At 35.5% G+C, this 17,288-nt stretch overlaps 1 protein-coding gene across 2 annotated transcripts in view; it reads left to right on the top strand.

The window, feature by feature from the left end:
• The first annotated feature begins 1,425 nt into the window (after window positions 1-1,425).
• LSm-4 (COMM domain containing 5 Like Sm protein 4) overlaps window positions 1,426-17,288 on the top strand; it is a 70,775-nt gene continuing 54,912 nt past the window's right edge. The window contains exons 1-2 of one of the 2 annotated variants that reach the window (XM_090395045.1): window positions 1,426-1,766; window positions 15,870-16,027. In XM_090395045.1, the coding sequence (XP_090251171.1) occupies window positions 1,631-1,766; window positions 15,870-16,027 (294 nt within the window). In that variant the 5' untranslated portion in view covers window positions 1,426-1,630. Of the gene's footprint in view, window positions 1,767-15,866; window positions 16,028-17,288 lie in introns of both variants that reach the window. The other variant, XM_090395044.1, reaches the window with a different exon arrangement.

Raw genomic sequence — 17,288 nt, 5'->3', positions numbered from 1 at the left:
GCTATTTTGTTTTGACAGTGTATCAATAATAATAATAATAATAATAATAATAATAATAATAATAATAATAATAATAATAATAATAATAATAATATATGTAGCTCAGTGGATGTGGCGTTTGCACACCACGGCGCTTGACCGCACGAAGGAAGACTTGATTTCGAGTCTAGTTGGCGACTAGAGGAAATTTTTGTAAGCCTTTTTTCGACCGGTTCCCGAGTTAGTCGATCTCTGGCACGGGCAAGCGGGTTTTTTCTCCCGGAAACTCTGGTTGAGTGTAAGGGTTAGGGACCACGAGATGGCGGCGCTTGTTGAGCCGTCACTCTTCACTGCGTGCTGCTTAATTAATGATAGCCTTGGGCCAGCTGTCTCTGATTGGGTTCCAGTGGAGATTGAACTGCCCACTCAGTCTCCAAAAGTTAGATAGGGCTAAAAACGGTATCGCCTACTCCCTATATATACGGGAATAAAAAGGCGTTAGCTGATGTCAGACTATCTGCCTGCTTATTTGGAGTCTTGAGGTGGCTTAACAAAGTTCCATGTTTGATCCTCAAAAGTTTCCAGATTATGTAAAAAACAAAAGTACAAACTACATATAAATTTCATATACAAATAGAAAAGCATCCTTAGCCACCCATGGTATTAACGTAGATATAAAACCTTTCCCAGGTTGCAGTAACAGAAAAAATCACTAAGTTTTAAAAAGTAATGTCGATAAATTGACTGCATCTTAATTGTAGTCTGCCTGACCCTCAATAATTGCTATACTTTTTTTTTTACAAACGAGACGATTTTTATTAAATAGATTTACAATATCCAGAAAAATTTGTATATGTAAAATCAATCAGTGGGCATACACGAGTCTTTGAATCTTGAATGTGTTTCTTCTGATGATTAACGATGATTAACGGTTGTTATTCTAGTTCTGGTTTTTTCCCTTTCAGTCGTCTCTGTGACGTTGTAGGCATTGCTCACAAAGTGTTCCGGGTGAGATTTTTACAGAGTAGTTCACCATTGCTTTCCTCAACTTCCCAATTTTATCCGGGCTCGGGACCGGCTGGGACGTATTCATGGCTGTAATCCATGTGTGTTTACGAGGATCGTTTGCCTGTTCTGGGGGACGAAAAACTCGAGTTTCCGGGTAAAAAAAAATAAAAAAAAACCCTACTTTCGTATGAGACCGACTAACTCACCTTTCATCAAAGGAGACCAGTTCCTCACGTCACTGATCCGAAGCCACTTACGTCACTCTATACTGAGTGAGCTATGGAGGCTCCTAGCGGATGTTATAACGAGGATATAATTTCCTACATTCAATTACGCAATTATATATATACAAAAGAATATACAAACTTCTACAGCTATATTGTGTAGTAGAAGAATTAAGTAGTATGTTAGGCGGTTAGATGTGTGTAGCAGAGGTCTCCTCCTGCGATGAGTCCTTAGACTCTTTGGAGGTAACACGTAATAATAATATTAATACTCTGCGAATATAATATGCAATTTTTACCTGAATGATCACAGAGCATATGTGGTGCTATCTGGTGGAGTTTTAGTGTATTAATTTGTCAACATTATGGTGGAGGCGTGAATTTGTTTAGAAGTTTTATTATTTTTTGCTAACGATGCGATGACATCAATTAATCTTCAAATGGCTCATGAGGATAGAATATTGTTTTTAGGACCGCGTATTCCTAGTCAAGTGAAATCATTATCGAAGGAGATGGCACAACTAGAAAAACCGATATTCAGAGCATTGGTGAAATGTAAGAATTATTTTGATTTCTTCTTTCGATCAACTTCATTGATACTAACTTGTCATATGTTTACCAACTTAAGGTGTTCGGGAGTATTAAAAATGTCAATATGTGATTCATTTAGTTGTTGGAAATAGAAGTTATATAGATCGACATGAATGATAACAGATATCTATTACCAATACATTAAAAATAGTGCGGTCTGCTTTCACACTCTGTATTGGTTTTATTAATAAAATTATCAATTTCCTGTACCCTCAAGGGGCGTACAGGTACTATGTCAGTACTACATGATTCAGTTTCCATTATTAGTCCTGTAAACAGTTTTCCTCCAATTTATTCTATCACTTGTCAGATCTTGTACTTCTATCTTCTAGGCCACTTCGAAGATACACAAGTTAACAAAACTGGTGTGATGTCATTTTGATATGATACATGAGGGTGTGTGGAACATCATACAGCAATAAAGAGGCTATATTTAAGTTGTAAGTCAGTTTCCATATAGGCTCTGCACTGAGAAAATGCAGCTGAATTTTCCATGTTCCTGCCTATTTTCATAGTTTGTCTTTCTATTGCCAATTTTCATGCCAAATTTGTTATTGTTTTATTCAGTTTAAAGAATCCTGGAGACTTGTATTGGATTTGAGTACATCATCATCTGTATAAAGCAAAGAGCTAAGGTTGATATATCTAATTATGACATCAGGTTTACTGTCACTTTCATAATGTTGTCTATATAAATGATGAATGAGGGAGATAGTGCACCCTTGACTCAACCCTGATTTTACAACAAACCACCTTTCTATATTTGCTTCAATTCTAACTTCTGACTTACAACTTAAATATAGCCTCTTTATTGCTGTATGATGTTCCACACACCCTCATATAACTGTAGTGCTCTGAACAACTTTTCTGAGATCAGATGCATAGAACATTTTTTGATGATTGTAATTGCTTCTTGTACATTTCTCTGATTGTAAAAGATATAGCATTTTTTTCGTACCTTCCAAATATGAAATTTAATCTCGTTAATGAGAAAGATTTTAAGTTTCTCAGACTTTCTGACCGGTTTAGGGAACTGCAGGAATAGTATTTGTTCTGTTGAGGATATCGTAGATTTTATCCCTTTACTAAGTTTCTGCCATATCTGTTTGGCCACCGGACACTGTACAAATGCGTGCTCTACAGTGTCCAGTAGCAGACACACTGGACAGTAGGGGTCACCATACCCCGTATACCTCCAATGATTGCCGTTAGTAGGAAATTTACCACGAGAAATACGGCTTGCTAAATATTTTCTACTGGGGTAATTTCTACTCTGTGAGATGTTTGTAAAAAGGATGTTGTTATTATTAACTCCTAATTCAGGTTCTTCCAGCCGCAAAAATTTCATAATCTTATTATAACTGTTTTTACTCAAAGCTTCCTCCAAGATATTAATTTGCGCATCCTTCATCAGCCAGATTAGCTGGCATGCATCATTGTAGTAGACCAAGGATGTTTCAGCCTTGGGGCCCTTAAGTTCGGAAACCTCAAAAAGTCTGAGATTATATCCTAGAAAGTACTTCATAAGTCGGACACTCTGATGGTTTGAGTATAGGATTTTCTTGATTGTTAGAATACTATTCGTAATGCATTTTACGTGGTACTGGAAGGCCGTAGCCTCTACTATCTTGTGGCAGTTGCAACACTTCCATCTTGGCCTCTGGATAGGTCCCTTTCCAAAAGAATTTTACTAGTCTTCTGTGATATATGCGATGTTGACTATATACTGAAGTTTCGGGAAGACAATTGTTTTAAGTATTATCGCCTTTGCGGTTAAACTAAGAGGGAGCCAGATCCCAGTCTTTTAGTGTGTTTGTTATATTCTCTAATTTTTCCAAAGACAGGATGGGAGTATCTGTAAATGGAATTCCCAGGCATTTGATGGGTACTACCATTCTCTTTATTCCATACGGAATTTCTTTCATATTCCATATATCGTAAATTTGTAACTTCTTTTATTTTGATTGATGTTCAATCCACTTGCTTCTGAAAATTTTTTTGCTATTTTTATGATGTTAAATATCGATTCATTATCAGGCAGCATAGCAGCATATCGTCTGTGTAAGCTATTACTTTAAGTTGTTCTTCATAATTAAGGATATCAATTCCCTGAATCTCCCTTGCTTTCCTGATTTTATTAAAAAGTGGTTCTAAAGCTAATGAGAATAGTAAAGGACTCAAGGGGCACCCCTGCTTGACCCCTCTCTGATTAATGGTTGTATGATGAGGTTCAACATACAACCATTAATGAGTAATGTAGTCGAAGTGTTCCGGTAAGTATTCATTATCAATCACCCCAGACTACCTTTCACACCTACCTGGGATGTTGAACAGGTAGGCGTGACTGATACTATCGAAGGCTTTACCTGTCACCTAGTTAAATCAAGGGAGAGGAGTGCCATCACCTGATCTTTGTTTGTTACTAGCTCTATAAGGTCCCTCAGGAGGAATAGATTAAAACTGGCTGCTCGGTTAGGAATTGCGTAAGTTTGGGTACTTTGGATTATTTCTTCAATTCATGATTTTAGCCTGTTTATTATTCTGAAAAGGATTTTGTAATCAAGGTTACTCAGAGAGATCGGTCACCAATTGTTGACTGTACCTGTGATATTACGACCTTTAGGGATGAAAGTAGTTATACAGGAACCAAAATCCGAAGGTACGACTCCCATTTGGAGTAGCTTGTTATATACCTCTCTGAGGATAGGCACTAAAAATTCCCAAAATTATATATAGAATTCCTTACTAACACCATCTGGTCCTGGGGACTTTCTATTTTTACATTTTTTTAGAGCTTCCTTGATTTCTTCGGCTGTTATCGGCTCATTTAGACTTGCCTGCAGATGCGGAGGGAAAGAAATCTATTTCCCATTTCCGAAAACAGGTTTATTTGCACTTGGAGCAGCAGAGAAAAGCTTGGTATAATGTTCTTGGAAGACTTTTAGAATATCATACATTGTTGTGTGTGTACTATAGCTCCTTTTGTTAGACTACTGATTGTTCTTTCGTCCCTTATTTTAATTAGATACCTGCTATAGAATGCTGCTGTAGGCAAGTCTGCCATTCTCTGGTGGATTTGAATTTTGTCTGTTCGCTCCATCATAATCATGATTCTCTCCCTCTCTATCTATGCCTTTATACTCCTGATTGCTTGCGAGCAATCAAGCCCATTACGCTCATTAGCTTCAAATCAGCTTCTTTCTTTGTAGAGATCTCTCAAAGTTTTTCTCCTGTAATATGCTGCATTTTTTGCACATTTTATGAACTCGTTGTGATTCTGTGTTTTGAATTCGAACCATTTTCCCCAATTCAATTCCATTTGATGTTATTCCACCTTGTAAAGTACTGTTTAATTTCCATTTCAAAGATGGCCTGATGGCTGGGTGGTAGCCTCCAAGGTCCTGGACCGGTTTCAATTGCTGTCGTAATTTGGATCCGTAATATTACCAGTTTGTGGTCCGCGATTCTTTCGTCGACATGTTCAGCTTTATAGACAACATTCTGGAGTGTCTTGGATACGTATATTCTATCTAGTCTGGTACTTATTGTTCCTGCTGTCCAAGTACAGGCTGGGTGTTGGGATGTTTGAGCCTTCAGACGTTGACTAGGTTATGTATCACCAATACTTGTGCCAATTGCACTTATCCAGTTTTCCCTCTTTGAGGATTACTCCCTAGTTTGTCTAACGACATGTCTTTAATACAGTTCCAATCTCCCCCGACAATCACATACTGTGTACCTTGTAAATACGGCTGTGTGGTCGGAAAAAAGTTGGATCTGTCTGTTGAAGCAGCTGGTGCATAAACATTCATTAGGCGGATAATGTTGCCTTGATTTTTTCCAGTCAATTCTGATAACTCGACCTGCAGTATCCTTCTTGGTGTTAAAACAGGCTCCTAGGATGTGGGGGGGACAAGTATTCCTACCCCTGCCCTGCCTTTACCTCCAAAGCTCCAGAATGATATGAGTGGGAACTTACTTTCAAAATTATGCACGTCATGGTAACTGCAGAAGTGGGTTTCCTGCAGGAAGAGGAAGCGGATGTTATGCTTCAGCATTAACTACCACACTTGATGCTTCTGATGGCTACAAAAGCCTCTCACGTTCAAAGTAGTGATGCCGAGGGGAGCTTGCATGCACGTTGTTTAGCAAGAAACTAGGTCTTTAATATCTAAGTTCTTGACAAGACAAACCAGTGCCTCTGTGTTCAGGGAGGAGACTGCATAGCCTGCCTCTTACAGTTTTCTGCAGCTGTACACACACACACAGTGCTTTTAATTTCAAAATTGTGGTTGGCATTCCTGATCTTAAAGCTTGTAATTCGATCCCCTTTGGTTTGGTAAAAGTAACTTGAGAATTGGTCATTTGTGTACTCTTTGATCTTAATCATGACCTGATCTGTGGAGTTTTATTGAAGGACCACCTCCAAATCCATACCTTCAGCTGAGTCCGAGGAATCATCTTCACATGACTTTCAATCATCTTGGTGGCCGATTTCCTCTAGCAGATTTCTTTTTTTTTGCTCTTCAATTTCTTCTGCTTTTCCTCTATTTTTTTTCATCAACTCTTCTTTCCGCTTAATAGTTCTTGCTGGCAAGGGTGGTATTTCTTCTTCACATCGCACTCCTCCAAGCTGTTTTCGTCCCCCCAAGGACGAAAACAGCTTGGAGAAGGGCGATTTGATGTGGATCCTCAGAAGAATTCTTAGGGTCCCATGGACTGCCAAAAAAAAAAAAAAAAACTAATTTAGAAACATTAGAGATGATTGGAGAAGATAGGAATCTGTTGAAAACCATTAAGAAAAGGAAAAACACCTACCTTGGTCACATACCAAGGCATGAATCCTTACAAAAAACACTTGTAGAAGGAATGATACAAGAAAAAAGAAGAAGAGGAAGACAAAGAACAGATTGGATGGGAAATATTAAGGACTGGACTTTTTTGTCCTATGAAGAATGCAAAAGAGAAGCACAAAACCATACATGGTGGAAGTCCATGGTAGTCAACCCCCTGGAAGGAGATGACATCTGACAAGACAAGAATGTCATTAATGTATAGATTGAACAACAGTGGCCCAACCCTGAGGTACACCAATGGTCACCTTAAATTTGGCACATTGACACCCACCATATACCATTTATTGATATCTGTCTGTCAACTATCCACTGATCTAAGTCAAGAGTTTATGTTCCAATCCCATAGGATTAGAACATAAAATTCTCCAAACATAATTCTCCACTTTATGCAACAGCTTTTTGGGTGGTATTTTATCCAATGCCTTAGCAAAATCCAACATTATCATGGTACATCCATCCCCTTTATCCAACTCGGCCATAATACTGTTATAAAATATGAGCAATTGCTAAAACATGACCTTCCTTTAGTAAATCCATGCTACTCCTTGCAGAGTATAGCTTGTTTGTCTAACCATTTCTGTATGCAAGTTCTTACCAACTTCTCTAAAATCTTCACTATCACACCTGAGATACTGATAGGTTGGTGACTAGACATATCAATTTTTTCACTACCCTTGTACAATGGAACATGCATTCCTTTCATTCCTTTGGTATTGTTCCTGACCTGAGACTCAAGTTATACAAATGGGTGAAGGGTCTAGCCAATTCAGTTGAACATTCCTTTAGCAAATGTAGTAATATTCCATCTGTCCCTATTGACAAATTCTTATCCAAGTTATGCAACAGCTCATCAACCTCATTTTTATGCACCTCTAATTTTTCATCCAAATGTAACTGTAGCACTGTGCACCATGTTACATACACCTGTTTGATTTATCTTAGCAAAGTAAGCACTCATTAATCGAACCCTCTTATTAGCTTTTAACACTAGAGCACCATTTGCATTCAGTAAAGTTATTTTTCCACGTTCATTTTTTCTTTTGCTTATGGCATAACAATAAAATTTCCTTTTAAAATTTCCTGCATAGCCAATTTCTTTTCATACTATGATTTAGCTTTCTACAATACCCATTACTTTTCTGGCCTGCACTTTATATATTTCATAACTCCTCTCAATCTTATTTTCACGATATTCTTTCCACATTTTCTTCTTGTGGATCTCTTGCTTAATAAGGTTGCATATCCATTTTACTCCCAACCTATTTATTCTTTGAACACTAGGGATACATTTTGATACCACCTCATTTAAGCACTTTTTCAAAGATTCCCATGCATTGTTGCATTTTTCCATTCTGTAACTGATACCGTGGGACCAAAGATAGTATTCACCTAAGTTAATCATAATTTCCAGCTTTGTAGTTCAGCATTAACCTGTTCTAATGGGAACATCAGTATAATTAGATACTTCCCAAGAAAGCATGGCATGATCACTGTCACCAGTTTGTGATAAAATAGTTGTATTATTCTTAATAGAGACCCCTTCTGGTTCTGTGAACAAATCTAACACTCTTTGACCTCGAGTTCCCTCTTTCACATGCTGCTTGAGAAAGTTGTCTTGCAACCATTCAATCAATTCCCCCTTCATTCATATCATGAGATTTCTCTTCTACCTAATCAATGTTTGGATAATTCAAGTTACCCAAACATTGATTGGGTAGATGATCACTCTTTTTGTATCCATAAAGCTAAATTAGTGATGCATTTCTTCATCCCCTACAACTGAGCACCAGGTCTCTAGCAACATCCCCACCATATATTTCATTCTGTTAGCTTCCACTTTACACCAGATAGCCTCAAACTCACCATTGCATGGGACATTTTTATTATCATTGTTTTCTTGATCCATTGAATGCAATAATGATCGTGCATTGGGTGGAAGAAAATAGATTTTAACCTTGTCATGCAAGTAAAATAGCAGGTAGATGACCTGGTGCATTGTGTATTAACAACAAAATTTTGAAATCCATATCATTATCTTTGCAGTAATGCTTGACTGCTGGACAAAAATAAGTTGCAACTACTCTTCAGATATTTGTCATGTTACCCATGCTTATTTGATTGGCATATTACCTGGTTGGCCAAGTGGTTAGCTTATCCACTCTCCAGCCAAAAGGCTGCAGGTTTGAGTCCCTCCATGGGCATGGATGTTTGTGATTATCTGTGGAAATACTAGTGGTGGTGGTAGTAGACAACATTGATGTAGATGATGCGGTTTGCTGTAGTGGTGGATTAAATGATGGAGAGTTGTAGAGTAGGTGTGCTCCCTCGATAAATCTTTGGACTCCTTGGAAGTTCGTGTTTAGCATAGCCTTTTAGAGCCTGTGGATTTTTCTGCTCAGCAAACTAGCAAAGCCCTGAATTTAAAGTCACCAGATGCATTTCTGTCTAATAAGTGTCAAACGGGTCTTTGAAAATTTTATATCCTGGTTGCAATTTTTCTTTTTCATCCCGCACTTATTGCTAAATAAGTGCATGATGATATCTTCTTCCAAAACAAATCTGTTTCACTGATATTAAAATTTTTCTCATCCTTATAGTCTCCTTTTTCAATCACTTTTTTTTTTTTTTTTTTTTTTTTTTTTTTTTTTTAACTTATTGGGAAATTTTTTAGTGGCATCATTATCAGCACTACCATTTTCACCTACAATTCGAATGTTGTGGAGCCCCATATGCTTTTCAAGGTTATAAAACCAGCCATGACCTGTTGAAAACATTTTCCTTTCATGTCCATTTTCTTTTACTGCCTTATAGTCTTGTTGCTTTAGCTTAAATTGTCATATGACTTAACTGATTTTTTTTCTGATTTCAGTCTTCAATCCATATAATTAAAATACATTCCATATTATCCATTGCAGAACTTCTGTGTTTAACAATCACTTTTGTCATATAAGATGCTATGGCTATTTTATGTTTTTTTATTTGATCTTTCTTCCTAATTAGTATTCATACTGTGATTCGTATCATTCATTCCTTTGTCATTTTTTTTACATATCATGTTTCTTCTTCATGATACTTTATAATTTCAAGATTTTATTCTAGTGTTAACCATTTATGTTTGTTAGGTTCTCATGCTTCATTGGATTTCTACTTCCCACTCATAATTGCATATGAAAGAGTACTTGTGTGTAATAAAAAATTTTATAGAGCAACCATGATCTCCAAATCTTGAAATAATACTAAAGTGTGCATTGATATACCTGGTACTGAAATGTGCTAAATCACTATGGTACTGTTTTAGTAGTGTTGAAATGTTGATAATGCAATATGTACCACACTACTTTAAAATAATTTTTTGTAAATTCTTAAAAATTTTAAGATGCACTTTAATGAAACCCATGCTGCTCAAAACTGCATTATTACTGTATACCAACGTTTCTCAACCTTTCTAAGCCCAAAGACCAGTAAATGCTTAAACAATTCTACGGACCACTAAGTTACAGAGGCGTATCTGGTGGTGGGGGGGGGGGATCCGCCACGAGCAGCACTTTTTTGGCATTTCTTGCCATACTGTCTATAAAACAGCAACTGAGTGATGAAATAGACTTTGACAATGTCATCGACAATAACATTTTAGAATGTTGGAATTAAAGTTTTACTTTAAAAATAAACAGTGTTTTTAATTCCATTTCCCTTTATGTTGTTTTGACTTTTTGGTATTTTTTTAAAAACCTATGTAGGAATTACCAACATTTCAGAGAAACTGTGCCATTTATAACATAATAAATCTAAAAGCATGTTTTGAATACATATGGAAACATAATTAAATTGAAGTAAATGATTAAAAGTGTATCATCATTGAACAAAGTTTTAATTTTTATTAAACAAATAAATTATTTGATATAATTATGTTACTACTTAATTTTAATGATATGGTTGAGCTTCTCGGCCCTTGCAGAGTTGCTGGATATCTGGCTCAGTATTGGTCAACTTCAGTCGAAGATCGGCACACACAGTAAGATGATTTCTTTATTTTGTTTTTATTTGAAGGAGCAATGAAAATCCTTTCTCACAAAGATAGGTTGTAGAAAACTGCATGACGATTTTCAATGCTTATTCAGATAATTCGGGAAATTCACTTCTCACTGAAGGCGAGATCCAAAATCGAGCCAAACCAAGATCACGGAATTGCATTTTTAGTCCACGGTCACTTGAAAGCTCAATTAACTGGGTTTTTTTTCCTTTTTTCGATAACAAAAGGTCATTCGATAACGAAATGTATCAAGCCTGAAATGGATCGCGAACCCACAGAAATTTCTTATAAAAGTTATTCGGAAAATATGTTTCAAAATTTCGTTTCAGATTTTTGAGGTGGTCACAAACCCTTTCCAGAAACTCAGAGTCAACAAAAATATCATTTTCCACTAAAAAAGGATTCCAATGTTGGAAAAAGGTGCAAATTGTCTGTCTTTTACATAATTAACCCGTAAAACCAGTTTTTTCTCGAATGCCTTTATTTTGTCTTAGGCATCAAGAACATTTAAAGCATTTCTCTGAAATGAGAGATTTTGTTCGTTTAATTTCGAAAAAATATCTGAAAGATAGGATAGTGTTGATAACCATGCTTCATCAACAAGGAGTGATGCAAAATCAGAATTATTCATTTACCAATAATAAAACTTTGTGTCTTAATTGAAATAACCTTGTTAGTACTTTGCCCCTGGGAAAGCCAGCGAATTTCAGAATGAAGCAAAAGTTGTATATATTCACTGCCCATTTCATCGCATACTGAAAATAACCTGTTATTTAACAGTCAAGCTTTAATAAAATTAACTAGCTTTACAGCATTGTATAGCACAATTTTAAATTCAGGTGGCATTCCTTTGGGGGCTAATGCTTCCCTATGTATAAAACAATGTACCCAATTCATATCTGGAACTACTTCCTTGACCATAGAAACAACCCCACTATGCCTGCTTATAAGGACGCAAGCTCCATCCGAACAGAAGCCCACACATTTTTCCCACTGGATCCCTTTGTGTATTAGGTAATTGTTGAGCGTGTGAAATATTTCTTCTCCAATTGTTTGGGATGACAAAGTTCTACAAAACAGAATATCATCATAAATGTTGTTATCATGTGCATATCTTACGTAGCATTTGTAACATCAGTAGTCTTGTCTATTTGTAACGCATAATAAGGGCTCTTCTTAACTCTTTCGATTAACTGAGATTCTACATCTCATGCCATATCATTAATTCTGCAACCGACAGTGTCATTTGAAAGAGGAATCAAATCAGCATCTTTTAGTAACTTGTTGCCAAACATAGTTTTTACTACATTTTATAAAAGATGTGGTAAAATTGTCAAAGTAGCAAATTTTCCTCGATAGAATGAGGTTTCTCTGTTTTCGCTATGCGCAAACTTAAGAGATAGGATGCTTCCAGTGCCTTGCTATTAATGGAACCCATGGCTGAAACTGTATCTTTCTTATGATTTTATGTCTAAGCATTGCTGAAAAAATTCAATTGGCTTATTTTTCACATCACAATGTTTAGTTTCTAAATGTCATTGGAGTTTCGCAGGTTTCATGCACTTGTTCAACAACACTTCATAACACAAAACACATCGAGGTTTCTGTTCACTTTCATCTCCACACCAAGTAAACCCGAATTCCCAAAGATAAACTGTTATATTTCTTACTGTATTTTTTCTTTGAACTGTTTGTTTCTTCTACTTTAATAGTATCAGATTTACTCGCCGTTACAACACGTGTATCACAATTAGGATTAGCATCACCTGTTTCATTTGCTTTTCTTTTCAAAGTCCTAGTTCTAAGCCACTTTTCCATTATTAAAAAACGTTTCCAAAAAATATATAAATACTGGGGTTAACTCGTGACACACTTTGCTCAAATCAGAAGTGCTATCACTTAGCACTTCTAAAGAGATACTGAGCCTTGGTTGAAGGAGGGGAAAACTTCAATAATAAAAATCAATAAACAACAAGCAATTGGTTGAAATGTGGATAACACATGTTCACTTGAAATCTGACAAAACAGCAAGGGAAGGTGGAAGCAATAAAACTATATTGTTGTTCATTTCACCCCTCTTATTATTCCTCATTCTGCCACTACAAATTATTATAGTGCCAGAATGACGAGTAATAAAAGAGGGGTGAAGTGAACAACAATATAGTTTTATTGCTTCTGCCTTCGAACATTCTGACACTATTTTGTTGGTTTTTTTAAGTATCCATGTTATTTCAATAATTCTTACTTACTTATTTAATTTTAATTTCTTTTGTTTAGATAATTAAAAATATATATATTTATTTAATTAATTTAAGTCTGCCTACGGACGACCTGTCCCATCGTTGCGGACCACAGGTTGAGAAACACTGATGCATACAATTATTTATGTGTCTCTATCAGACATATAAATGTAAATATCTATCAGACATATAAATGTAAATATATATATGTCTGATAACATATAAATGTAAATATATATATATGTCTGATAACATATAAATTTACATTTATATGTCATCAGATATAAAAAATGTGGTGGTTGCATTGTATAAAGTTCTGATCAAACGACATCTAGATTGCAAGGTTACCAGAATTTGAAGAGACTGAGGGTGGAGTATGCAAACTGCAGAGTTTGGGAGATAGAAGATGAAGGGAATATATGATTGAGACATCTAAGCTGTTGAATGGCATTTACATTGGCCCCATGGAAAAATTTTATATGGTAAAACAAGGGGAAGGAACAAAGACCACCTGTGCCTTATTCTACCATATGAAGGACAAAAGGAAGGAGAGTGATAGGAGCATTCCATGCTCCTATCACTCTCCTCCAATAAACTAATCACCCTCTTATCAAATGTAACCAGGTTATTAAATCCCCTTAACAAACCCATGTTATCTTGAAAGATTTCCATTCTCATCAATCCAGGTTCGTATTCTGTCTAACACTTTCAACACTATAAACCTGATATACACACTGACCTGCTGTCAGACTCCTGTTGAACAACCACATCAAGAGCACTACCAGCTCTTGCATGTTTCCTTACCCACTACTGGCCAAGACGTCAAGGTTATCATGGATGCGGAGTGCATATTAAAATTGTAATACCATTGATATTACATTGAAATATATGATGGATATGAAGCATATTTGATCCATAATGGCCGATAAGGTTAATATACATGGTGATATTCTATCCTATACCTAATGTGTTTCACTCTGAATTCAATTTACCTTAGAAGAAAAACAGTCAACTAGCCTTTTTAGATATTTTAATTCTTTGTCAAATAGATGATAGTTTTCAGTTTTAGAAAATAAACTCATACTGATCATTGTCTATTCTATGTATCATTCCAGTCAAAAAGTTGGACCCATTGAGACTTTATTACGTAATTCTCATAATACATCTTCCATTGAGACCTTTTATAGCAAGAACTGAATTTTATAAAATCTGCTTTTATGAAAAATGGTTTTGACGAATGAATGAATGAATTTAATAGCTCTATGCCACCAGTCTCTAGATCTCTTGAAGATATAACTTGGATCCCACTCCCTTATATTAAAGGAATTTCTGAACATATTGCTAAAGTTCTAAGACCTCTTAATATTACAGTATCCTATTGTCCTGTTAGGAAGATTTCTATTCCTTTCTTTACCTAAAGACAAGCTTTCTCCACTCAGCCTTCCAGGTGTCTACCAGATCTGTAGTTTGTCTTTGGACGGTCTTGCAGATATGCAGCCATCTGTCGTGAAGAACATAAATCTTATATCCAGTATCTTGAACCTGAGCAGTCTAGCTTAGCAGAATGCCATCTCAACTAAACATAGGGTTCTTTGGAAGAAACTAAACTCTTACATAAAAGTAGATTCCTTGTAGTTATACAAAGAGAGCTATGAAGCCTTTCTACACTGACCTAACTTGAGCAGATCTGATGGCCTTTGATTACCCTATTTATGGGACATATTATTGTATCATTTTTATGTAAATTCCTGATTATTATCTTATATTTGTTATTTTATTTTATGTGAATTTGCTCTCACTCGAATGCAGGCTATCTGCAGTGAAAATCTCTCTTTACCGACTTCAGATTTATCCCATACATCCACCTACTAAAGTTCTCTCTTCTGATATTCTAACTATCATGCCATTCATAATCTTCTCTTACTTCTCTACTATCATATCTTGACAACACTCAGAATTCTCCCTCTCACATTCTTCTGATTCACTGTACAACACTCCCAAATCCTGCTCTATCGTGTTCATGCTTACAAATCATTATTTTCCTACCAGCACAGTCAACTCCTTGCATTTTCTCTTCTTTTCACATCTTTAGTCACTCTTCCTATCATTGCTTCTCTCAGGCACCTAAACTGAATCTCCTGTGATGAATATCCTGATCCAAGGGAGATCTTGTGATAATGACTCTGCTGTGTAAAATTTGGAATTGTAAATTTCTTTACCTTGGATGATGATGATGATGATGTAACAAATTTGCTATGTATGTTTTCAGCATTGTTATTCAACAGTTCATTTTTTGAAGATTGATATAGATCTACAGTGTTGAACAGGAGATTAAATTTCCTCTGTCTGATTTGACTTGGAGAAGGGAGCAGGATTTAGAAGAGTGCACATCTAAATATCTCTTGGAGTATAATGAAATCAGTCTGGTCTTTTATATGTAAAATTTGTGGCAGTGCTAGTAAAAAACTTAACTATCATTCTAGGATTAAAAGTTGTGTACTTCTATCAGAATTGTAACATTTCAGAAACCTACAATATTATTTGACACCTCCATGGAGTTCAAGGACTCATCGAGGGAGGGCACCTGCTCTACAACTATGTCTCCACCACTCAATCCACCAACTGACCGCAACTACACCAACGCCATCTACTGCCGACTACCACAGGTATTTCCACAGACAATCACAAACATCCATGCCCACGGCAGGATTCGAACTAGCAGCTTTTGGTTGGAGAGTGGATACGCTAACTACTCGACCAGCCAGGCTGACTGGTAGAGTGATTAGCGTATATACAAGTTGATATTAATACATAATCTTAAAATAAAATCTTAAAAATGAGGCATAAATTTGAACAGTGATATTTGTAACAATTTCAGCCATTTAATTTCTTCAAACATAATTACATCACATAGTACTATCCATGATTTTTATTTTAGTAGCTGTTGCTGATTTTGAGGGAAAAGTAATTACACCAGAATCGTATCAAGCAATTAAGAAGAACTGCAAAACAGATGTAAATATTGATGCCATATATAGTGGTCTCTATATGTTGCTGAAAGCAGCACTCAGATTACCCGAATCATCTTTAAAAGTAGAGGTAAGACTATCTTTATTAAACTAGTACACATTAACAGGCTAGTCTGTGTACATATAGCACACTGGATATCATGCATTTAATTTCTCCCCTTAACTTCAAATGAATAAATAAATAAAATATATATGTATATATGGTGTTAATTACAAATAACAGTAAAGAGTTAATTACAAATTCATCAAATCAATTATTGAAAAATGCAGAAAAAGAAAAAAGAAAACATTGGATAACAGATGAAATACTTGGCCTTATGGATGAAAGAAGAAAATATAAAAATGCTCTTAAAGAAGAAGATGTGGCCAAATACAAATATCTTAAAAATCAAATTACAAGAAAATGTAGACAAGCCAAAAAAGAATACCTGGAAGAACAGTGTAATAACATAGAGCAGCAAAAACAATGCCATCAAAGACGAAAATGGAAAATTACTAATAGAATCTGAGCATATATTAATGGAATGGAAGAATTATCTTGAAAATCTCTATAATGGCGACGAACTTAATGTTGATATCATCATAGAAAATCAAAATGAAGATAATCTAGGACCCTCAATAATGCGAGAAGAATTTGATAAAGCACTGTCCAAAATGAGTAATGGAAAAAGTCCAGGTGTAGACAATATTCCTATAGAACTGCTACAAAATCTAGGTGATGAGACAAAAACCTTACTCTATCAATTAATAGCCCAAATCTATGATAGAGGAGAAATACCAAAGGAGTTTATGAAATCAACCATAATACCAATACCAAAAATGAATAATGCAAACAAATGCAGCCAATTTAGAACAATAGCTTTAATCCCACATGTTAGCAAAATTCTGCTAAAAATTATTCAAAAAAAATTTATTCAAAAATAGATTGTCTATTGGATGAAGACCAATTTGGATTCAGAAAGAATAAAGGAACAAGAGAGCAATACATTGTTTAAGAACAATAATAGAAAGAAGATTAGACCTTAGTCAAAATACTTACATTTGCTTCCTTGATTTAGAGAAAGCGTTTGATAAAGTAAACCAGCAAATACTCCTAAATTGTCTAACTAATATCGGCATAGATTTGAGGGATAGGAAAATAATTTATCAAATTTACAAAAATCAAAATGGACGGATTAAAATCAATGATAAGGAGAAAATAATAAATATCAGGAGTGGAGTAAGACAAGGATGTATACTTTCACCACTTTTATTTAATTTATATATTGAAAAGGCCATTCAGGAAACTAAAGATAAAATAAATAGTGGCATAAAGATAAATGGTGAGCAAG

Source organism: Typopeltis vanoorti, chromosome 6, assembly GCF_054136105.1.
Source record: "Typopeltis vanoorti isolate ZY-2024b chromosome 6, IOZ_Tvanoo_1.0, whole genome shotgun sequence".
Taxonomy (NCBI): domain Eukaryota; kingdom Metazoa; phylum Arthropoda; class Arachnida; order Uropygi; family Thelyphonidae; genus Typopeltis; species Typopeltis vanoorti.
Note: the sequence above shows the minus strand (reverse complement) of the source record. Positions and strands in the feature narration are given on the sequence as shown.